The sequence below is a fragment of the Macrobrachium nipponense genome, chromosome 3 (assembly GCF_015104395.2).
Source record: "Macrobrachium nipponense isolate FS-2020 chromosome 3, ASM1510439v2, whole genome shotgun sequence".
Lineage (NCBI taxonomy): Eukaryota > Metazoa > Arthropoda > Malacostraca > Decapoda > Palaemonidae > Macrobrachium > Macrobrachium nipponense.
The window spans coordinates 25452602-25477769 of record NC_087202.1 but is presented as its reverse complement, the minus strand read 5'-3'; the positions used below and the strand labels follow the sequence as shown (position 1 = coordinate 25477769).

Sequence of the window (25168 nt, the reverse complement as noted above, 5' to 3'; positions counted from 1 at the left end):
TGTATATATGTATGTATGTATACTTATTTACGTATAAATCAATAAAAAAAATTTACAATGAAAAGATCAGGCAACCAAAAGGAAAAAAGTTCGGTATTGGAGAGAGAGAGAGAGAGAGAGATTGTCATATGAAGGTCAGAAACCCCCAAAAAATCGCTATTTTCAAGAGAGAGAGAGAGAGAGAGAGAGAGAGAGAGAGAGAGAGAGAGAGAGATTGTCATATGAAGGTTAAAACCCCCCCAAAAATCGGTATTTTCAAGACAGAGAGAGAGAGAGAGAGCGTAACATTATCCAACTCAAAACATGAAATTAAATCTAAACGATCAGTGCATGCGTACCAAACACTCCTTATTGCAAATCTCGGTCTATCATTATTATTACTGACCAAAGGATATAACTTTAAAATTACATTTACTGCAAATAAGGGCGCAAACGTTGATGCTAAAAGAATAATTATAAGCTCCAATTTCAGTGGAAGAACTTTGTAAATAATAATAATAATAATAATAATAATAATAATAATAATAATAATAATAATAATAATAATAATAATAATAATAATAATAATAAAGTAACCTATCTTATACACGTACATCACATACTATGTTAATCTGTAAAAGATAGATGTCATATTAAGACACTTTGTTCATATGATAATTCTTTTACAGATTAACATGGTATGTGATATTCATGTATAAGATAGGTTACTTTATATTATTATTATTATTATTATTATTATTATTATTATTATTATTATTATTATTATTATTATTATTATTTACAAAGTTCTTCCAGCAAAATTGTAGTTTATAATTTGTCTTTAAACATTAATGCTTTTAAACTTATTTGCATATGCAGATTGTAAGTAAAAATATATTTACATAAAAAAATTCACGAAAAACTATATATATTCACAAGTACTACATGCGTACGTTTATGTTCATAAGTAAAGATTATAAAGATTTTTCTGGTTGCAGATATTATTAAGCCTTAGTATATTACTAAATGTTTTATTTGAATAATTACTGCAATGACCATCTGATAGACACTAAGTCAGTTTGACTATTCACGGTGTCAGTAGCTACTGAGTCAGATTTCTGGGCAACTTCCGTCAACCCATCTGGATTAAGATCTGCGCAGCAGTCGTCACCATATGAACTGATTTCGAAGAATCTGTCTTATGGCAATTGGCCCCATATTTGCCATGCAATCGGTTCTGCGGAATTTATTTAGCTGGGCGTTTAGTCAGCCAATAAATTCATTCAGAAGATAAATGCTTGACTTGTGATCAAGTCTCATTTTGTGGACCGATGATAAATGAAAATAACCCCTAAGATACAGATCGCAGTTCCTGTAGGGTAGACTCCGTTCTCGTTTTCTGTGACGGCATGATTTCGGTGGTCCTCAATATTCAGGAGGGTCTCCCTGGTACCGGTGAGGAATTAAGAGAAAAAAAGAAGTGACCTTCACCCGCTTCATAAGTGATTCAGATGTTTTGAACACATGGATTCGGATGTGCGTGAAGGGGTGGTCGTTTGTGGTTTCGGGGTCAGTAGGGAGTTGTGAGGTAGTAGGGGGGAAAGGGGGTAACTGATGTATAGGGAGCTTCAACTTGCCCCGAGAAGGTTTCTCAGAAACGGCTTAAACGCTTGACTTTGTATTAATAAGCATTGGGGATACGTCTCTGTGACTCAGCTTTTGATAGAAATGTGTCCAAAGATGAAGTACATGTCTTGGCTCTTGTGTTCCCAACTTTAGATAAAAAAGATTAAAAATAAGAGAACTTTCGTTCTTTTGTGTGATAGTTCCTTTAATTCATTGTATGTCTTATAGCAACTAAATATAATAATAATAATAATGACACCTCGGTGAATTGTAAGGTTCAGGATATAAATCCGTTAAGGGTGAAAGGGGTGCAGATTTTACAAAACTATAAGTTTGTCCTAATGATATTCTGTACAGTTTCTACGGAGCAGTTCTAAAAACATTTGGCAAGTAAAATTTTAATCATTTGGCTTCCTCCCGCCCCCAGAGGCCGAGCCATACAGTAATCTCCTCTCACTTGAATTCCCGGTATTATAACTGATTTATGAACTGAATCAGCTTTTGAAACCTGTCCAAGGGCTTTCTCCTTTCTACTCGCAGTTATGTATCGGGTGTTTTAATGGCTTTCCGAACAAGTGTATTAGTTTTTGTTTGTCACTCGTCGTTCTTCCTTAAAGTCTAGGCTGACAACCCGTCTCTATAAGGACTGCAAATTCATCACAGTCTTATACAGATCAGAGGAAATAAATATGCAAACCTTTTGGAAGCCAGTATTCATAACAGTTTACAGATAGTAAGTTTGTATATTCCACATGTAAGTTGTAGCCAAGATAAAACTCCTAGAAAAATTGACTAGTATGAAACCTGATTCTAGAGAATGCCACACTGCTGCAGCAGCCTGCCTAGTATTGTAAAAATGAATAACTAGGTCAGGTAAAGAAGATTTCAGAGGATTTTTGTCGTTGTGGTACATGTTATGCAACAAACGTAATGAACTCACTTTATGTCTAAGCAACAAGTCAGCGTTAAGAGTTTACTAAATAATCTTTACTGAAGACATAACCAGCCAAGAAGAACATTACCAGCCAAGAAGAAAATAGTTAAACACTAAGATTTAAAGCTTCATGAAGGGTTGAGCTTCTTGCTCCAAAGCTTACTCCAGATCTCTGTTCAAGAAATCTGCAAGTTCTGCAACCTCAGGTCTAAGACACGGAGAAGGTACAACAGTTAGTAGAGAAGCATCCTTGGCATATGCAATCAGTTGGTTCTCCAGATCTCGCTACATGTCACTAGTATAGAACATGAATAGCTAAGGTCCAAGAACACTACCTTGAGGAACACCTGAAATGACATTACTGAAGCTACTATATACTGGCTTAACACAGATTCTTTGGTTTCTGCCCATTAAAAATAAATTTAAAATATTAATAAGAATCAACCAATTCCCAAATATCGTAAATTGTAAATACGTGTCCCCTGATTCACACGGTCAAAGGCTGCACTAAAATCTAGATTCTAGACCGACCATGCGTGCCTCTGCACCCTTTTCAAGAACACTCTGCAAGGCGGCAGTTATTGATAAGGGTGTATCACGAGTACCAATATCATTGCATGATAACTCTACCAGTAGTATTAATAACAGAAGCAGCATAGGAAGTGAATGACATTATTACAGTGTACAGGTAGATAGCAGATATGATAGCACTTACAGCATGAGATGCAAGATTTGTGCTAGCATTATATGTAGCAAACAGAAAAAGGAACAGTACAAATAAAGTTATTTGCATTGTTAATGACATTATTAATACGAGTAATTAAATACTAGCATCATTAGCAGTACTACAGCATTATGAGCTGGAGTAGCAAAGAGTAGAAACATTAGTACTGTAAAAAAGACAGAAATGCTTAGACTAGCATGATTTGCGGAGATAAGACTTTTAACCTAAAGACTCAAATGAAGCAAGTAATAAAACTAAAGAATTCAAGTAAAGCATATTGATTGTTTTAAAAAATTAAAAACAGTGAATATGAAAAGCTGACACTCACTAGATGAAGGCAATAAAGAAGAAATAAGTGGAACAGCAACAAAACAAGAGAAGTGATAAACGCAAAAAAAGAATTATATATATATATATATATATATATATATATATATATATATATATATATATATATATAGAGAGAGAGAGAGAGAGAGAGAGAGAGAGAGAGAGAGAGAGAGAGAGAGATTTATGAAACAAAATATGTGAATCATTGAAACCCATCTCGAACGTAGCTTTGCAACCCCGCATTCTCAGAAGTACTGGAAGTATGTGCCACCCCTCCCCACCTACCTCCCTACCATCCAAACCCCTCCCCCAACCTCCTCCCGCCCCTTCCCAACAGGCCGCTATAAGAACACCCCTTTGCTCTTGACCTTCCTACTCGCCTCCCCCATCTCGTCTATCCCCTCGCAGCCACACCCTCCCCCCTCTCCCCCTTCCCCATCTCTCGAGTACGGATTATATGAATGACACTTTACGCATCCTTTTAAAGGTGATCTAACCCTTTACGGTTTTTTTTAAAAAGGACCTTCACGTATTCAATTGATGTGGGCAAAGTATTCTGATGCATTCCTTATGCTGATGCATTTTTTCAACAGAGAGAGAGAGAGAGAGAGAGAGAGAGAGAGATTTACAGCAAGGTTTAGTTCGGTCTAAAAAGGGAAGAAATAATCTTCATATGGAAAGACAGTGGCCACGCAATATATACATAATATATATATATATATATATATATATATATATATATATATATATATATATATATATATATATATCGGGTGTTTCGAAATTAGAGCCCCCCACTCCACAGAACAAATGGAAAGTTATGAAGTTTTCTGCTATAGCCTATCTCCAAGTACCTTAGCTAAAGTTTCTATTAAGCTATTTTTCATTTTACATTTCTTGTATTTTCAGACTGAGTGACGGAATTAGATACAGCCATGGCTAACGGCTCGGAGGAAATCAGACGGATTGACCGAATCCGGGATATAACCTTCACAGAGGCCAGGGATGCTGGCGCATCCTTCATTTCACATTCTTGGATAGCTAAATACATTAAAAGAGATGAATCCTTTTTTAAAAGAAACTGGAACAAAAATCCATATGACTGTCATTGCGAAAAGAGTGAGAATCGTGAAAGGCCTGAAGTCCTTTCTCTGGAGTCAAAAGACATCATAGCTGGGGCAGTGGGTAGACCAAGAAACTTTACGTAAATTGGTGCTTGAACTAGAAACAAAAAAGGGAAAGAAGAGAAGGTATAGTGCTGTATATCGTGAGTTGAAAAAATCAGGTATCAAGCCATTTCATGTTATCAGCAAGCCCAACATCACTCAGCAACAGAGAGAAGACCGTGCTTGGTTTTGTGGTTCATTTCTTAATGACTGGGATGAAGCTGACTTTCTCCATGTTGCCGCATCAGATGAATTCTTCATTTACACAGTCAGGAAACCAAATCATAAAAATGACACCATTTGGGCTGCAAAGTTAGATGATGTCAGCGATGACGTCCGCTATCGCCAAGTTGTGAAATTTCGTGAATGTTTGGGAATTTTTCTCTCTTTCACAGCCAAACGGTTAATGCGGATCATCAAAGAAAAATGACAATCATGGAATGGCGAATACTTCAGAAAACTGTGCTTACTGGTGAAGTATTTCCTTTCTTCAAAGATCCTGAAAATGTGTTATTTGTTGAAGAAGTCACATTTTTGCATGATAAGGCACCATGTTTCAAGGCTCTTCAGACACAGGAGCTGCTTCGAAACAGTGGTATCGATTTCTTCTGGTCAAGTGAATTTCCAGGTAGCTCCCCTGACCTTAATGTGTGTGAAAACATTGGTAGTATCTTAAAAGATGGTGTTGAAGCACGCACAGTGAACTATGATGGTATACCAAGCCTCAACGACCTGCGAAGAGAGGTGACTAAAGTGCTCAGGGAAATGAAGTCTGAGTCTCAGCTTTTTTGCAAATTGCTGAAATCATACCCCTCAAGAATGCAGGCAGATGGAGGCCACACAAAATATAAAATACTCAGAGGGAAACTTAAATTACTTTTGTTTTTGTCCATATTAATTTTGTTTTTGTTTTGAATTACTTTTGTTTTTGTCCATATCAATTTTAGTTTATGCTGTAGAGGGGGGCCTCTAATTTCGAAACACCCTGTATATATATATATATATATATATATATATATATATATCTATATATATATATATATATATATATATATATTATATCTAATTCCAAGTGTGGGAAATATGAATACCATTGACTCTAGATACAAAATATGTGCCACAAACCAGTGACACTCTCTATGGCAGCAATATGTCGGCTGTACCACATGGTACATCTGCTGTAACAATTATCAGTATATAGACTGGTATGGTATATTTTGTTTTCTTTGCTCTTAGAAAAAGAGATTCCGCTGCATATATTGGAAATTTCCTCCCCCATGAGATTCAGAACCCTCTACTTGATGCCAGTCTGCCTTAAGAGATACAATAGAATTAGAATGCAAAGCTAATGGATCTTCCTTGGCAGGCTGTGCTCAAGAAGCAAAGATCTATGTGGAGAGTTTGACATGCTGTTGATGAGTTCTCTGTGTAGAAGTAGGAGTTCCTGTTGATTTCTTCTATCCCTGGAGCCACTTCCTGCTAGAAGGAATGTATTAATGCTGGATATGATATATATATATATATATATATATATATATATATATATATATATATATATATATATAAATATAAGATATATATATATATCATATATATACTTACTATAATGGGCATTATGTCCGTCCGTCCGTCAGTCTGTCATTTGATCACGGCCAAATGGCTGGTCCGATGGCATGAAACTTGGTAGTGTTGTAGTGGGGACCCCTAAGATGGTTTATTATAATGGGGTGGGGTTTCATCCTACCTCCTCCCCTCCCCTCCAAAGAGGGTGGGGGTGAGAAGTGATTCCCTGAAACGGAGCTGGTTCTGCCCATAGACTTAGTTACTTTACGAATTTATCATACATAATTTCTGTATGCATATGTTTGCTAATATATATATATATATATATATATATATATATATATATATATATATATATAGTATGTATGTATATGTAGAAAAGAACACATTGGAACGTGTTTCTCAGAAATAATTATCTGACTCAACTCAGGATCAAAACCCTTCTAGTGAGAGTTCAAGACTTTAACAATTAATTCGCACAGGTTATAAAAAAAAGTTGGAACCTAAGTACTCTGTACCTGAGGTATATATATATATATATATATATATATATATATATATATATATATATATATATATATATATATATATATATATATATGTATATATATATATATATATAGATCTATATGGATAAAATGGAAGGCTAAATGCCCTTAACTATACCAGTGCGTAACTTCATTTCATCAATTTAAACAATATCCGGGAATGATGTAGGACATAAATGTTTTACAATCATTGATAATTTCTGTACTTGTTGGTATACATGCATACATACATACACATGAAAATATACATGGAAGACATTTCTGACATGTTTATTGGAATTATTTGCTACACGTATCTGGTATTGTCCGTACCGCCACTTAAGTTCATTTGTTGTTAAAAAAAATTAAAACTGGTTTGTAAGACGGAAGAAGTGAAGTTATAACGAGAGAGAGAGAGAGAGAGAGAGAGAGAGAGAGAGAGAGAGAGAGAGAGAGAGAGAGAGAGTTCTTGTAGATACAGTTTTCTCTCCAGATTCGAATTTCACATCAGCGTACGAGTGATGGAATTTCATCTCAACTTTTCTCATGTGTGTAACTTTGCTACTATTTACCGAGGAGAGAGAGAGAGAGAGAGAGAGAGAGAGAGAGAGAGAGAGAGAGAGAGAGAGAGAGAGAGAGAGAAAATCATACGCACATACACTTTCGTTCTCGTCTTGCATTCCGGTTTATTTTTTACTTAATTTAGTCTGTTTTAAACATTTCCCAAAATTCATCGGTTATTCGTTTCGAGTAAAAATGGCTCATTTTTGGAAGTTGTGATACACGCGTAGATAAGGGACAATGTAAAGATCACTTTGGTCCTTATATTGATGGATTTCAGTTTAGACATTTGATGATTTTATAATGAATGTTATTATGATCATTTCCACGTCAGTTTTTAAAAGGATTATTAAAATCCATTACAGTAATGATAATTTATACAATTCTCATAGTGTCGCGAGTCACTAAAATATCAGTGTAAATATATATTAAAGATATATAATATTGTGTTTTGCATATTATATTTTAATGTATATTTGTACCGGCATCATTGTAGATTTCTTCACCAATAATAATGCTAATAATATTTTTTAATATCACCTTGGAACCCTGGACAGTGTGATGTACGATCCATTGTGTCGCCAGTCTAGCCTCTCTCTAGAGTCCAGTGGTTCCCAAACTTTTTTCTGTCATTTCCCACTGCAACCATCCAGGTTTCCTCCTTCATGTGTATGAAGTGAAGAGCAGTTAAAACACACTGTGACTATTTACTCATTTATTTTTCAAATGTACAAATATACTGATATACATATACTTACAGAGTAAAGTGGATAGAGAGCGGTTAGCAACAACTAACCGCATAGCCATAGAGAGCGGTTTGTAACAAATAAAAGGACACGAGAAAATCCATCTGAGATTTTTTTAGTTAGTAGTTAGTGTAATGATTTCCCCCCTGTTAGCTTCAAATTTTCCCCCAGGGGGATATTTCCCCCAGTTTGGGAACCACTGCTAGACACTACGACCTTCTAAGCTAACGGCAGTGACGTCACTTTGTATTAAATCAGATAAGAATCGTTGACATGGAGGACGAAAAAGTAAATAAATAGATAAAGGCTCGCTAGTTGCCTAGTGTGACTAGCAGACGACTTTGTACTCTGAACCGTCGACATCTTGAAAAACCGGGTCAAAACAACATGTTTATCATGTTCCCTTTCTGCAACCGCATGGCCTCGTCGCATGAGGATATTAATCTAGATCATGTACTTTTGTTTTTCTCCAGTCGGATTTTGTGGATATTGCGGATATTCCTGGTGGGACGCGCAGACAATGGATGTCTCCGGTTACTCTATCCTTTCAGGTATAAAACAGAGGCGACGCCTGCCGACAAAAACAATGGCCAGAGTTTTTTCATTTGTCCCTTGTACAATCACGTGACAACGCTGTAGCCAGTTGCTAACAATACGACTTATTGTCGTCCCTGTCACTGGTATTCGGGTTATGCAATGGGCGTCTTGAGTAACGGATAAAAAAGATTACTCTAAAAGCACTAACCCCAAAGTCAGTAACGGCTAGCTGTCTGTAACTACAAATGAGGTCATTTCTTAATCAAAAGACCAAGTGCCGGTGCCGTCGCGTTTGTCAGCAGTTTATCAACGCCTGTTTTAGATAGAGTTTGAGGCACAAGGGTCCAGTTTCAAAAGTTTGACATTGCACGCTAGATGGACGGACGGACACAGCTGTCAGTATTAGCCCTGGACGCCAGCTGGTAAGACCTCTTCAACCAGCTGTCCGTTCACACCGGACAGATAAATGTTGTTTCGGTTTATATATTTATTTATTTACAGGTTTCAAGAATCAGAAAAGAACTATTATTTTTTTAAAACAAACTCTGGAAAAAAACTACGCTAGCAGAATTAATTTCCGTCAAGATGAAACGAAACACTTATGTGTTTCTTTGTTTCTTTTATAGTCTTTGTGTTTGAGTTGAGGTGCCTTGAAATAAGTGCAAGTGTTGCTGAACAGAATGGTAGGTGTTCTTAGGTCTTGCCCAGGTATGCTTGCCAAGTTTTTGATGGGCCAAGGTTTGGAAGATGGACCACAACAACGATTCGATTGCTGATGTGACGAAATTGTTTGCAAATTATGAGCAGTCATTATTAGTGTAACGATATATGTGTGTTTAGTTTAGTTAGAATTATTATCAGTTTCCTACTTTACTTGTAATTGTGTGATGTACACATAGATAATAATATTGTGAAAGAAAATCATGTTATTGATTTTACAATGGACTAAGGGAATATTGAACTTACTCAAAATATGGGTAGCATTCCAATTACTTACTATTTGCTACTGTACTGCTTGTAATGATAGTGAAGGTTTTTTTTAATACACAGTACAATAAATACTGAACATTAAAAAGAAGGAAAGCAACTCAACGTAGTTTGACCTTTCAATATATTTGTGTGTATATATACATACGTACATACATACATATATATATATATATATATATATATATATATATATATATATATATATATATATAATGTTTACGGTTTTGATGTTCACGAACACGTGTCGCTATTGTATGAAATCGTTCTGAAAGATGCAACTTGCACTTAAAGTGAGATATTCAACAACTTGAATATGAACTGAAGGTTTAAAGATAAACGCCGTTATTTTTACGATGATTTCTTTGCTGCCTTTCATTTCATCTCTTTGAAAATGTGGTTTGTTGTTAAAGAATTTAACTCTTTGACAGAACTGTCATTTTGAATAATGTTAAGGATTCCATTTAGGGTTTTTTTGTTAACAGTTCTGACTCTTTGTTAGACGTTTTACGCTTCTGAAGTACTGGAGTTCTCAGGATTAGTGATGCTTAGGGGGTGGAATGCCATCAGCGCATCTAACGCGACAACACTGTAGGCATTACTAAAGGTTCATTGCAGCGTCCCTCCCTTCGGCCTCGGGCTGCAACCCCGTGCATTCCTTTTACTGTACCTCCGTTCATATTATCTTTCTTCCATCTTGCTTTCTATCCTTCCCTAACAATTGTTACATAGTGCAACTGCGAGTTTTTTATCTCTTGCTAGACCTCTGAAACATTTTCACTCTCAGTTTCCCTTTCGGCGCCGAATGACCTTATGTACCATTTGTATATATTCCATGGCAGTAATGTTTATGATCATAAATTCTCTCTCTCTCTCTCTCTCTCTCTCTCTCTCTCTCTCTCTCTCGATTGTTTCCTCTGTGTGTGTTGCTAATTTATACTTATATGAATCCCTTGACTTCCAGATAGATATAAATTAAACTCCACAACATGAGAGGTCCATCTTGGGTCGCGTGGGCGGTGTTAACCGGAATCTTCGTCGTTATGGGCGGGGTCTCACCGGCGCCCAGTCAGCACACCAATGTTTCCCGGAGAGAAAAACTCCTCTACATTATGCTCGACGGGTAAGAAATACATCAATACACCAGTAAATAAGTCATTCTATATTTATATCTTGATATCCGAGTGGTCAAGTAGACTGACTGACTGTCTGTCGCTGTACCTCAAACGAAGGCCAAAGTTCGAACCTTGGAGCCGACGAAGGTGCGCTTTGGATGTTATTGTTAAGGAGTAGCTAATGAATTTGGTATTAAATTGTATTTGTGGCTTATTATTATAAGGAATTCCCGTGTTATATATATATATATATATATATATATATATATATATATATAGATATATATATATATATATATACATACACGCATTAAGCTACAAATGTTCTTTAATATCTAATTCGTTCTACCTCGGAATTATCATATTTTCATAAATATTAACCGATGCCGACTCCAAATCAACGAAATTATCATCAACTAAAAAATTCCCCTTCGGTTAACATATATAAAAATATATTAATTCAGTGGTGGAGCGAATTAGATATTAAAGGACATTTGTAGCTTAATGCGTAATGAATCATTGTGATGTGATCATACTTTGAAATAGGTCTAGAATAGATAAGCCATAAAGAGTCCATTTTCAACAGTCATATAGAAGGTTGCCCATAAAACAAATGGAAAGAATATTCGAAAGAAAACCACCTTGGGAAACGCCGCAAGAGAAAGGGAAATGAGGAGCACATACGTAGAACGCGGCTCAGAAAAATAATCTGTTGAAAATTCCAGGCCGAGCCAATCACTTACCATACCACCGTCCATTCTTGCAGGTTCCGGTGGGATTACGTGGATAAACAGAAAGACGCCCTTTCGGGTTTCAAGAGGTTCCTGAAGGGGGGCGTCAGGGCCAAGTGGACGGTCCCGCTGTTTCCTTCCCTGTCGTACCCCACCTGGACGACATTGGTCACAGGTGAGATTTTAGGACGAGTTGACCCTCAAACCAAGGTCAGCTGAATCGAGAATAATTTCATACATAGTACATACATATATATATATAAAATGTATATTTATATATATCATATGTGTATATATATATATTATATATAGTGTATATTTATATATACTTTATGCATGTATATATATATATATATATTATATAATTTCGGGTATAGAATGGCATAGAAAGACCATAAACAGAAGAGAGTGGAAGGACATGTCTGAGGCCTTTGTCCTGCAGTGGACTAGCAACTGCTGATGATGATGATATACTATATATATATATATATATATATATATATATATATATATATATATATTATATAATATATATGTGTGTGTGTGTGTGTGTGTGTGTGTGTGTGTGTGTGTGTACGGATATATCGAAGATGACGCATAACATCAGTATGAAGAATTACTAAGAAATTCTTTTGATGTACCTGAATTATTATTATATACGAAAAAGGAAAGAAAAAACACAAGATGGAAATCATATTTATTACTCAAAACCGGATTTTCCCATCTCGCCTGTACAGTCTATTGTTTCAAGTTGTAGATTATGTAATATATATTTTTTTGCAAGACAGGATATCTCTCTCTGCTCTCTCTCTCTCTCTATCCCTCTCTCTCTCTCGCTCTCTCTCCCTCTCTCTCCTCTCTTCTCTCTCTTCATCTCTCTTATCCCTAAGAAATTGAGTTAAATTGAACTGAATCCTTATTTTACCTATAAGCCCTACATTAGCATCATTTACTGTATATATATATATATATATATATATATATATATATATATATATATATATATATATATATATATATAGTATATATGAAACAATTTCTTCGTAAATATTTATTGGTATTGTCGGTATTTTTTATTTCGAAGGAGACATATATTATGAAAAAAATATGGACTATTTATGTAAAACTTTGAAAATAACACCTCAGCCTAGCAAGTTGTACTTGCAATGGAATGAAATATAAATTTTAGGCTAAAACTCCTTTCATTCCTTCTACTCTACCTTTGTTCTCCCTTCTTACTCTCCTCCTGTTACACCTCTCAAACCCTTTCGCTCTCAATGTCCCTTTCAGGACTGAATGACCTCCTAAGCCCCATCGCTTGGCCTGTGGCCTAAATATTATATTCCATTCCAAGTACGACTCAAAGCTGTTATGTGCAAGTCTGAGATGTTTATTTTCAAAGTTTTTCATAGATAGTCTATATTTAGTCATAAGAAGTGTCTTCGTCGGTTAAATAACCGAAGAAATTATTTAGTTCTCGTGAATTTGCAAAGCAGTTGACCTGAGTCTAAATCCCCATATCAGTGTCTACGCGACTGACCTAATCGTGACCCTCACGACCAAAGTCGAAGGCTGACGACCCTAACAAGCGCCCTCATTTCAGGTCAGTACGCGGAGACGCACGGAATCGTTGGAAATTACTTCTACGACCCCGACACCAAGGAAGTGTTCTCTCTCTTTGACTCCAACAGCACGGGAAAGGAGAAGGTAGGGACGGCGGTTCTTCAGACAACATCCGTTGCTTATATTTTAACAAGACTTTAAAAATGCAGTTCTTTCCCATTGTGAATCCAACAGATTCACTAAATTATATGCTTAGATAAGAAAAAATTCTTGGAAGTAAAATCTGCCAGTATAAAGGGCCGCATAATTTTTCCCATTCAGATCCAAACAACTACTATATGTATCACACACACACACACACACACACACTTTCAGGGAAGGTCAAGGCCAAATCATTCGTGCTTTTTCTCAACAGACTTTTTAAGTTGAGTGCCCTTTGATCTCTCTCTCTCTCTCTCTCTCTCTCTCTCTCTCTCTCTCTCTCTCTCTCTCTCTCTCTTTCAAACAAGATTACTTGGTGTTGAAGTAAAGAACATTTTAAAGATCTGAAATTCCTCTTTCTTTGTTACACCTAATTTATTTGTTATTTTGCGATGTCCTACTTACTGTCGAATTTTTAACAAAGTTAAATAAAAAGTTAATAATGACACAGTTAACGTTAAAATTAAAAAGTTAATAATGACACAATTAACGTTGCATTCATCAGTATAATCTCTTTAAAAAATGAGTATGTAAATACTGATGCATATCCGCATAGACTCCCGTGGGTTTAAATATGCATCTTATATGCTGTTTTGCTGATTTATATCTAAACACTGTCATATTTACCTGAAAAAGTTTATTTAGGCTTGTCGAAGTTATGTATAGATTCTAACAGAAATAATTTTGTTTATAAATAAACGACAATATTGACCTGAAAGACAAAAACAATGCAACAGAGGAGCGAAAGAAGAGTCGTTGTAACGGCAGATCCGATGTACTACTACTATTACAACTACTACTATATTTTTGTTCATCTTCTTCTCCTTAGTGGATATTGGACATTTACTTACTTCATTTATTTCAGTGGTGGACCTCTGAGCCAATCTGGACGACGGCGGAGAAGGCTGGCCTCAAGACTGCCCAGTATGTGTGGGCACGATGCGACGTGCCCATTGACGGAGTGACGACCAGCAGTTGTACTCACTTCACCAAGATACCCGGCAGGGATATTTTCTTCGAGAATATCATGAATGCCCTGGATAAGCTTCAGTCCGATGACTACGATTTCGTGCAGGTAGTTTGGAAGAGAGAGAGAAGGCTACTCATGACCGTTTATATTTTTTGAGTTACTTGCTGTTTAAAATCATATATTTTCATCCATTTGGAAGAGGGAGAGAGGACATGATTCTAATCATGACCGTTGATATATTTTCAGCTACTTGCTGTTTAAATTCACAGATATTTTCAACCGTTTGACAGACAGACAGACAGACAGTATGCTGATTATGGCCGTCTATATTTTTTCCACTTGCTATTCAAAATCATTTACATTTTCTGGAAAATTTTTGCTACCGATGACAGTTTTCAGAATGAAAGCGAAGGTCTATTATCTCTGTGAAGCTCCAGTAATAATAATGATGATAGCAATAATAATAATGATAAAACATGGCATGAAGCCGTTTAAATCGAGTATTGAATTTGCATCACTAAAATTTTCAGAAACATCAAAATGATTCTTAGTATTCCGTTTTCCTTCCCTGAAGAAAGAAGTTACAACAAAAGCAAAATAAATTGTCAAAAATAAATGGATTTACCGCAGAAAGATCAGTGGTAAAACCGACATGCACACTTAAGACGAATCAATTTTGTGAACAGAAAAGCGCCAGCTGTAACGATCGCATATGAACGAACGAACCGCCGCAGCGGCGAGCGTCTGAACAAAGAAAATACAATACGTAATATCAACGCTTCCATCTCCGTGTCTCCGTTTCCTTGCAGGTGTACACAGAGCACGCAGATAACACCGGCCACATGTACGGTCCAGATTCGGAAGAAGTCGCGCTAGCGATCCGAGACCTGGATGACGTCTTGACTGTTTTGCTGGAGGAGTTGGAAGACAGGGAATTAGCCGATATCAGTAAGAGTTCATTCTTATCACTCTCGTTTGCCTCTTCTTCTTCTCCTACTTCTTTTTCTGCTGCTGCCGCTGCCATGGGAAATTGGAAGACCGTAGGCAGGCTGCCGCAGCAGATAAGTGTGACATTTTCTAGCACCAAGTTTAATACTTCTCAATTTGCCAGGAGTTTTATCAGTTATGGAATCCTCGTAATTCCAAATATTTAAACCAGTAGGGCGCCCTAAAGGCGATAACTCGCGAAGGTTCAAGTTAAACCATCATTTAAATGTGAATTTATGACATTTTAAAAATTAATTTTATATGGGATGAAATTTTAAAATGTAAGGTTTTATCTGCCGAAAGATGGAAACAGATATCAGTAGGCCTAATAGGCATTTATGTTAACTTCTTGTTGAGGCATTCTGCTATAGGAGCTGGAGGGTACTGGAAGGGCCAGTAACACTCTTTTATCCTTTTATTCCAGTTTTTCTGCTGGGGCAACTGAAAGATTAAAAAATTCCAAATATTTTCATTCAACTTCCTTCATCTCATTTCTGTTTTTCTGCTGACGGTCCCGGAGATCTAAGAATTCTTTGGTATTAGAAATTTTTATGAACGATTGTAGTCTTCATTTTCTAAAGGACTGAGAACTCGACGATGTCACCGAAAGAGTAACTTTTATTTTGTTTTCTTCTACAGGCACTAAAGGCCCGTCAACTATGCAGCGTCAGCAAAAGCCGTTTCGAACTTTTTATATTATCATCATCAATCATCATCATCATCTTCTCTCTTAGGAACTTTTATTGTGTTTATTTTCTTTAGTAAACACAGTTCTTAAATGCAATTACATACTTGTGTTGATTAATGCATACCTGAATGTTAATATTTCAAGCAAAGATCACTCAGTTATTTTATAATGATAATAATACTCGTAGCTATATGAAGGAGGGGCAGTTTGGCATCTTATACTACGTATATCCCTACCTTAAGTCTCTTCCTCTGGTTAACCCAGGTAGAGCTAATTTACCCCCAATAGCACTAAAGCGTCGACATCCTTAATACAATAGAAAATTTCATATCTGCGAGTAACATTATGCCATCCTTAACATTACCAATACTTTGCTTGACCTCCCAACAGCGAACATCGTCATTGTGAGTGACCACGGGATGACCTACACAGCTCCTGGGGCCATCGAGCGACACGAAATCGACCAGTACCTGGACACGAACTTGGTCGAAAACATAGCTGACAAGGGGGCGCTCATGAACATCAAAGTGCCCGTGGAGAACGTAGACAAGGTAACCTGAGGAGATGTTCTTTTTCATTCGTTGGTTTAAGTTCATCTTTCTTCTGTCTCCTTCTGGCCTTATTTCATTGACTGGTTGTAAAGATACCCCGGGGAGAGGTAAAGAGGAAAGAAGTGTTTTGTTTATGAGTTGATTTGTTTATGGAAAATTAGATTTACATTTGCACTTGAGCTGAAGAAGTATTATGACACTAAAAGTTTACTTCATTTATAACTTGGGAAAAAATGAATGAACGCTAAATATGCACTCACAGATGGTGACTCCATATAGATATATATATATAGATATATATATATATATATATATATATATACACAAACATACATACATGTGTGCGTGTGTGTAAACTAAAACTGCCACTGCCTTGCATAAGCTAAAATAATCGCACGAGAAACAGACCAGTCAGTTTTCGCCATTTTCCCCAATAGGTGTACGAACAGCTTTCTGAAATCCCCAACATGAAAGTTTACAAGAAGAATAACATCCCGGAGGAGCTGCATTACAAGAAGGGCAAATATGTGCACGAGATCGTTCTTTTGGCCGAGAAAGGTGAGACCATAAATAACGATTAGTGCTGGGTGAAAGGTGAAAGGTGGCAGCTACAGCTGTGTGCAGTATCTGCCAAGGTCTATTACTCTCTAGACTTCGGTATCTGCTATAGCTGGATGTCCATTTGAACCCGAGTTTTTTTGTGTGATTAACTTAGGGTTCAAATGTCTGTATTTTCACTCACAACTGCCAAATTTTGAAATGGCTTTCTTTAATAATAAAACTCTGCTACCGCTGCATTATCTCTTGCCCTCAAGCAAAGTTAGTTATTTCTATATTGTTCTCTTTAACTAGTGCATTCCTTCATTATTCGAGAAATAACTAACAGGTCTCAGAAGTTAAATCGACATCATAGTTGTGTCTGGGAAAACTTTATTCGGCTTCCAAAGTGAATTAAATATTTAATTTTTTCCTTTTTTTGTTTCAGAAAACTTCCTGATGTCTTCCAACTCCAAGAAACAGCTCCCTCCGCGTAATGACTTCGTTTATTATGGTGCCCATGGCTACGCCCCAGATATCGTGGACATGAGAGGAATATTCTTCGCTAAAGGACCAGGTTGGGCCGAATCTGTGCATTTCACTGATGCTGTCATTATCATCAGTAACACTATTATTATTTTTTTTCTAAGGTGAACCCTATTCATATGGAACAAAACCGCAAGGGCCATTGACTTGGAATTCTTGCTTCCAAAGAATATGGTGTTCATTTGAAATAAGTAACAGAAAGTAACAGGAAATACAGAAAGAAGAGGTCAGTTATTAGAAAAGTAACAAATAGAAAATTAATTAATAAATAGGTAAAAATGTCAGCAGATTATAAAATTTGAGGAGAATTGCCTTAGGCTGATAAAACATTGCATCTTCACTTCACCTTTTGAGGTTCCTATTGCACAGCATCCTCAGACAGACTGTTCGTTATACTTCCAAGGAACTAACTAACTTTAGTGGTCAAAAGAAAGTAACTAACTTTTGTGGTCAAAAGAAAGTAACTGACTTTTGTGATCAAAAGAAAGTAACTAACTTTTGTGGTCAAAAGAAATAACTGACTTTTGTGATCAAAAGAAAATAACTAACTTTTGTGATAAAAAGAAAGTAACTAACTTTTGTGATCAAAAGAAAGTAACTAACTTTTGTGATCAAAAGAAACCAACTAACTTTTGTGATCAAAAGAAACCAACTAACTTTTGTGATCAAAAGAAAGTAACTAACTTTTGTGATCAAAAGAAACCAACTAACTTTTGTGATCCAAAGAAAGTAACTAACTTTTATGATCCAAAGAAAGTAACTAACTTTTGTGATCCAAAGAAAGTAACTAACTTTTGTGATCAAAAGAAAGTAACTAACTTTTGTGATCAAAAGAAAGTAACTAACTTTTGTTATCAAAAGAAAGTAACTAACTTTTGTTATCAAAAGAAAGTAACTAACTTTTGTTATCAAAAGAGAGTAACTAACTTTTGTGATCAAAAGAAAGTAACTAACTTTTGTGATCAAAAGAAAGTAACTAACTTTTGTAATGAAAAGAAACCAACTAACTTTTGTGATTAAAAGAAAGTAACTAACTTTTGTGATCAAAAGAAACCAACTAACTTTTGAGATCAAAAGAAACTAACTAACTTTTGTGATCAAAAGAAAGTAACTAACTTTTGTGATCCAAAGAAACTAACTAACTTTTGTGATCAAAAGAAAGTAACTAACTTTTGTGATCAAAAGAAAGTAACTAACTTTTGTGATCAAAAGAAACCAACTAACTTTTGTGATCAAAAGAAAGTAACTAAGTTTCGTTATCAAAAGAAACCAACTAACTTTTGTGATCAAAAGAAACTAACTAACTTTTATGATCAAAAGAAAGTAACTAACTTTTGTGATCCAAAGAAACTAACTAACTTTTGTGATCCAAAGAAAGTAACTAACTTCTGTGATCAAAAGAAAGTAACTAACTTTTGTGATCAAAAGAAAGTAACTAACTTTTGTGATCAAAAGAAAGTAACTAACTTTTGTGATCAAAAGAAACCAACTAACTTTTGTGATCCAAAGAAAGTAACTAACTTCTGTGATCAAAAGAAAGTAACTAACTCTTGTGATCAAAAGAAAGTAACTAATTTTCGTGATCAAAAGAAAGTAACTAACTTTTGTGATCAAAAGAAAGTAACTAACTTTTGTGATCAAAAGAAAGTAACTAACTTTTTGTGATCAAAAGAAACCACTAACTTTGTGATAAAAGAAAGTAACTAACTTTTGTGATCAAAAGAAAGTAACTAACTTTTGTGATCAAAAGAAAGTAACTAACTTCTGTGATCAAAATAAAGTAACTAACTTTTGTGATCAAAAGAAACCAACTAACTTTTGTGATCAAAAGAAACTAACTAACTTTTGTGATCAAAAGAAAGTAACTAACTTTTGTGATTCAAAGAAACTAACTAACTTTTGTGATCAAAAGAAAGTAACTAACTTCTGTGATCAAAAGAAAGTAACTAACTTTTGTGATCAAAAGAAAGTAACTAACTTTTGTGATCAAAAGAAAGTAACTAACTTTTGTGATCAAAAGAAACCAACTAACTTTTGTGATCCAAAGAAAGTAACTAACTTCTGTGAACAAAAGAAAGTAACTAACTTTTGTAATCAAAAGATACCAACTAACTTTTATGATCAAAAGAAAGTAACTAACTTTTGTGATCAAAAGAAACTAACTAACTTTTGTGATCAAAAGAAAGTAACTAACTTTTGTGATCAAAAGAAAGTAACTAACTTTTGTAATCAAAAGATACCAACTAACTTTTATGATCAAAAGAAAGTAACTAACTTTTGTGATCAAAAGAAACTAACTAACTTTTGTGATCAAAAGAAACCAACTAACTTTTGTGATCCAAAGAAAGTAACTAACTTTTATGATCCAAAGAAAGTAACTAACTTTTGTGATCCAAAGAAAGTAACTAACTTTTGTGATCAAAAGAAAGTAACTAACTTTTGTGATCAAAAGAAACCAACTAACTTTTGTGATCCAAAGAAAGTAACTAACTTTTATGATCCAAAGAAAGTAACTAACTTTTGTGATCCAAAGAAACTAACTAACTTTTGTGATCAAAAGAAAGTAACTAACTTTTGTGATCAAAAGAAAGTAACTAACTTTTGTTATCAAAAGAAAGTAACTAACTTTTGTTATCAAAAGAAAGTAACTAACTTTTGTTATCAAAAGAGAGTAACTAACTTTTGTGATCAAAAGAAAGTAACTAACTTTTGTGATCAAAAGAAAGTAACTAACTTTTGTGATGAAAAGAAACCAACTAACTTTTGTGATTAAAAGAAAGTAACTAACTTTTGTGATCAAAAGAAACCAACTAACTTTTGAGATCAAAAGAAACTAACTAACTTTTGTGATCAAAAGAAAGTAACTAACTTTTGTGATCCAAAGAAACTAACTAACTTTTGTTATCAAAAGAAAGTAACTAACTTTTGTGATCAAAAGAAAGTAACTAACTTTTGTGATCAAAAGAAACCAACTAACTTTTGTGATCAAAAGAAAGTAACTAAGTTTCGTTATCAAAAGAAACCAACTAACTTTTGTGATCAAAAGAAACTAACTAACTTTTATGATCAAAAGAAAGTAACTAACTTTTGTGATCCAAAGAAACTAACTAACTTTTGTGATCCAAAGAAAGTAACTAACTTCTGTGATCAAAAGAAAGTAACTAACTTTTGTGATCAAAAGAAAGTAACTAACTTTTGTGATCAAAAGAAAGTAACTAACTTTTGTGATCAAAAGAAACCAACTAACTTTTGTGATCCAAAGAAAGTAACTAACTTCTGTGATCAAAAGAAAGTAACTAACTCTTGTGATCAAAAGAAAGTAACTAATTTTCGTGATCAAAAGAAAGTAACTAACTTTTGTGATCAAAAGAAAGTAACTAACTTTTGTGATCAAAAGAAAGTAACTAACTTTTGTGATCAAAAGAAACCAACTAACTTTTGTGATAAAAAGAAAGTAACTAACTTTTGTGATCAAAAGAAAGTAACTAACTTTTGTGATCAAAAGAAAGTAACTAACTTTTGTGATCAAAATAAAGTAACTAACTTTTGTGATCAAAAGAAACTAACTAACTTTTGTGATCAAAAGAAACTAACTAACTTTTGTGATCAAAAGAAAGTAACTAACTTTTGTGATCCAAAGAAACTAACTAACTTTTGTGATCAAAAGAAAGTAACTAACTTCTGTGATCAAAAGAAAGTAACTAACTTTTGTGATCAAAAGAAAGTAACTAACTTTTGTGATCAAAAGAAAGTAACTAACTTTTGTGATCAAAAGAAACCAACTAACTTTTGTGATCCAAAGAAAGTAACTAACTTCTGTGAACAAAAGAAAGTAACTAACTTTTGTGATCAAAAGAAAGTAACTAACTTTTGTGATCAAAAGAAAGTAACTAACTTTTGTGATCAAAAGAAACCAACTAACTTTTGTGATCAAAAGAAAGTAACTAACTTTTGTGATCAAAAGAAAGTAACTAACTTTTGTGATCAAAAGAAACCAACTAACTTTTGTGATCAAAAGAAAGTAACTAACTTTTGTGATCAAAAGAAAGTAACTAACTTTTGTAATCAAAAGAAACCAACTAACTTTTATGATCAAAAGAAAGTAACTAACTTTTGTGATCAAAAGAAACTAACTAACTTTTGTGATCAAAAGAAAGTAACTAACTTTTGTGATCAAAAGAAACTAACTTTTGTGATCAAAAGAAACCAGCTAACTTTTGTGATCAAACGTTATTCGAAATTGTCCCTTCTCACCTTCTGCTTTTCAAGGGAAGAGATTGGTAATAGGAAACAAATATTCGAAAGTAAAGCAAAAGCTTTGAAATCTGGGACAAAACTGGTTCTTTTCACGACTCCGCCCTGAAGTACAGTGTTGTGGGCAATTGTCATCTTCAGTATCTAATTTTTGCCTTCCTCTGCCCCTTTCGGTAACCACATGCTACCCTAGTCCTCATTTGCAATATTGCAGTTTCTCCTCTAAGTTTAGGTACGGACAAGAGGATCCATCATCATCATCATAAATAATCTACGATCTAACATAACGTTTATGTTTTCTATATACTCTATGAAGAGGTTGTTTTGTACGAATGAGGCAAGATTTATCAGCTCCTTTAGAAAATGCAATGGAATCCATTGTGAAAAGGTGTAATTGGCACAAAGAATTGACTTCGGTTTTTTCTATTTTCTCACTGCAGCTTTGGTGATGTAGGTATTTACGAGTATAGATGTTCTTTAAAAGTCTTATAACGTTAATTTGGTTTTACTTCAGCTTTTCGAAGAAACGCAACGATCGAACCTATCCACGTCGTGGACGTGTATCAGGTCCTGACCACCGTCCTTGGACTGACCCCACAACCTCACAATGGAACCTGGGATGCCGTAAAAATGGCCTTCGATCCTTCCCACCTTTCCGTCCGCCACTTGAACATCGAGGACCACACACGAACGTCTATCAAGAACAACGCTGTGCAACCTGTAGGAGGTGCCCCTGCGTCAGTGACCCCTGCCGTTTTGCTCCTGTTCTCCTTAGCCTCCTTCGTCAGGCTGATCTAGGGAGGAGATGGGGATCATTCTCTTCACCAGTTATGTGCCCTTCTAAATGTACAAAATTGCATTCTTTCATTTTAGTTTTGTATAATGACATTGTACTCTTACAGGGATATGATTTTCGTATGTTTGTAGATTTTTAAAAGAATTATTGTAATTCATAATGAACTTTTGATTGTTATCGTTGTTATTGTTATTGCACGGACAAGCTTTACATTTTAAGCAAATAATTCCTGACAGCTATCTTTTTTATGTAAGTATGGAAACCTGTGTATTGTATATATATTTAAAATTATAATTATTCTAACAGTATCACCACCTTGGGTGATAATACATGCAAAAATATTTACATTACGCTGATAATCTTGTATTTAGAAAAAATGTATATTAGAATTATATAGCTTAGTTATAGTTATGACAAGGTCTCACTTGAAATATTAGATATGTGTGAGAATGTATAATTGTGTAAGATAAATTTGATTTTTAAGAGTTGCTACTCAAAATTACAGACTTGTAAGGAAAAACTATACGCTTCCATAAATGTCACAAATAATGAGAGATTTGTGAAATAACTCATATTGGTTTTTTTTCATCAGCATCCTTACCCAGCTGGTACTAAGGTAATAAGATTGTATAATTTAGAATTTCAGCTTAAGATGTTAAATTCTTTTTATTGCCAAATTACCATCGTGTGAGCTTCCGTCATTGAGTTTTCTGTCAGGCTCCTTTTTGAAAGAAATATAAAACCAGTGCTCTTAGCAGTCCCTGATAATTACCACGTACAGCTGTCTATGCTCATCAATATGTACTGAATTTACCAAAGCCGAGAAACATTTACTTCTATATTCTTAACCGTATTATAAATAATGTTATTATTAGGTACGAGAGTCACTTTTATTTTTTTATACTCCAAAACTGGTTACTTTTATACTCTAAAGCTGAAAAAGATTGCACAAAATACACGTGCTGAATGAGCTGCCTATAATTTCTATGACTATTTCAGAAGCATACAGTAATGAGTGAAATTTTGGTATTTTCAATTGTGTATCACAAACAGTCATGAGAACACATATTTATATATTACTATATATACAGTGTTCCCTCTGTATTCACAAGGGATATGTACCAGACTCCCCACAAATAGCTAGAACCCGTGAATAGTTAAAACCCCTATACGAATGCTAAAACTGCCTATTTTGTTAGGCAAACCTCAAGAAAACCCCACTAAAAATGTTTATACCTGTTTTTTTTTTTTTTAGTTTTATCACGAGCATTTTATGATGAAATTGATAAAAAAACAGGAATTTTTGGATATTCTTCACAGAAAACTACTGCAAATAGGCGAATATTCCGCAAATAATGGGGATATATGCTCCAGAGAGAAATATGCGAATATGTGAGTCCACAAATATGGGGGCATTCACTGTATATCTATATATATGAGAAAAGGTTTGTCTGTTTATTTGTATGAACGCTATGCAAATCTGCATATCTTGACCGATTCTGATGAGATTATAAATATACGTCAATATCAAACTCGGAAAGGTCAAGACGAAAGTATAGATAAAATTGGACCATTGGTAGGGTAAGGGGGGTGGGTGAAATGTAAAAATTACCATAAACAACAGATGTTAGTGTCTGATCCATAGTTTTCAAGGTCGCTGAGAAGAATAGCAACACTTCCCAATGCCCTTCAAGTTCAAGTACAGCCCCAATAGGGAATGGGGTGGGACGCAGGTAAGGTAAAATTGACAGAAACAACAGATATTAGTGTATAATCCATAGTTTTCATGGTTGCTGGAGTGGGTAGTGACACTCCCAATGCCCTTCAAGTCCAAATTCAGCCCCATTAGGGAGGGTTTGAGAAGGGGCTGGCATAAAAATAACTGAAAATGACAGATATTAATGTCTAACCCATAGTTTTTGAGGTTGCTGTGATGAACAGTGACACTCCTGAAGCCCTTCAAGTCCAAGTTCAGCCCCAATATGGAGGGAAGGGGTGACATATGAAAATAATAAAAAAAATACAGATAATAGCATCTAAAACATAGTTATTGAGGGCACTGAGATGAATAGTGACACTCTTAAATGCTCTTAAAGAACAAATTCATCCCTGATTGGAAGCAGGGCGTGAGAAGGGGTGGGAATGTGGTGACATTTAAAAATAACCTAAAACTACAGATATTAGAGTCTATTCCATAGATTTTGAGGTCACTGGTATGAACAAAGACACCCACCCTTCAAGTCCAAGTTCAGCCCCCATAGGAATGGGGGACAAAAACTGGTGAACTGCAAAATGTCAAAAATGCTGGGAAGTGCTGAGTTTGTTAGCTAGTATATATATATATATATATATATATATATAATATATACTATATTATATATATATATATATATATATAGACTAACTAACAAACTCAGCACTTCCCAGCATTTATATATATATATATATATATATATATATATATATATATATATATATATATATATATATATATATGTATATATTATTAGCGTTCACTTGCCGGCAAGAGGTCATTAGTAGTTGTTCTA

At 34.8% G+C, this 25168-nt stretch overlaps 1 protein-coding gene across 2 annotated transcripts in view; it reads left to right on the top strand.

Moving 5' to 3' along the window:
• LOC135221663 (glycerophosphocholine cholinephosphodiesterase ENPP6-like) overlaps positions 1-23191 on the top strand; it is a 43485-nt gene extending 20294 nt beyond the window's left edge. Inside the window, exons 1-10 of one of the 2 annotated variants that reach the window (XM_064259363.1) lie at positions 8962-9115; positions 10645-10803; positions 11562-11701; positions 13130-13233; positions 14156-14365; positions 15070-15208; positions 16326-16486; positions 16924-17044; positions 17472-17600; positions 22338-23191. In XM_064259363.1, coding sequence (XP_064115433.1) covers positions 10670-10803; positions 11562-11701; positions 13130-13233; positions 14156-14365; positions 15070-15208; positions 16326-16486; positions 16924-17044; positions 17472-17600; positions 22338-22621 — 1422 coding nt within the window. In that variant the 5' untranslated portion in view covers positions 8962-9115; positions 10645-10669 and the 3' untranslated portion in view covers positions 22622-23191. Of the gene's footprint in view, positions 1-8961; positions 9116-10644; positions 10804-11561; positions 11702-13129; positions 13234-14155; positions 14366-15069; positions 15209-16325; positions 16487-16923; positions 17045-17471; positions 17601-22337 lie in introns of those variants that run through there. The other variant, XM_064259362.1, reaches the window with a different exon arrangement.
• Positions 23192-25168: the final 1977 nt, after the last annotated feature.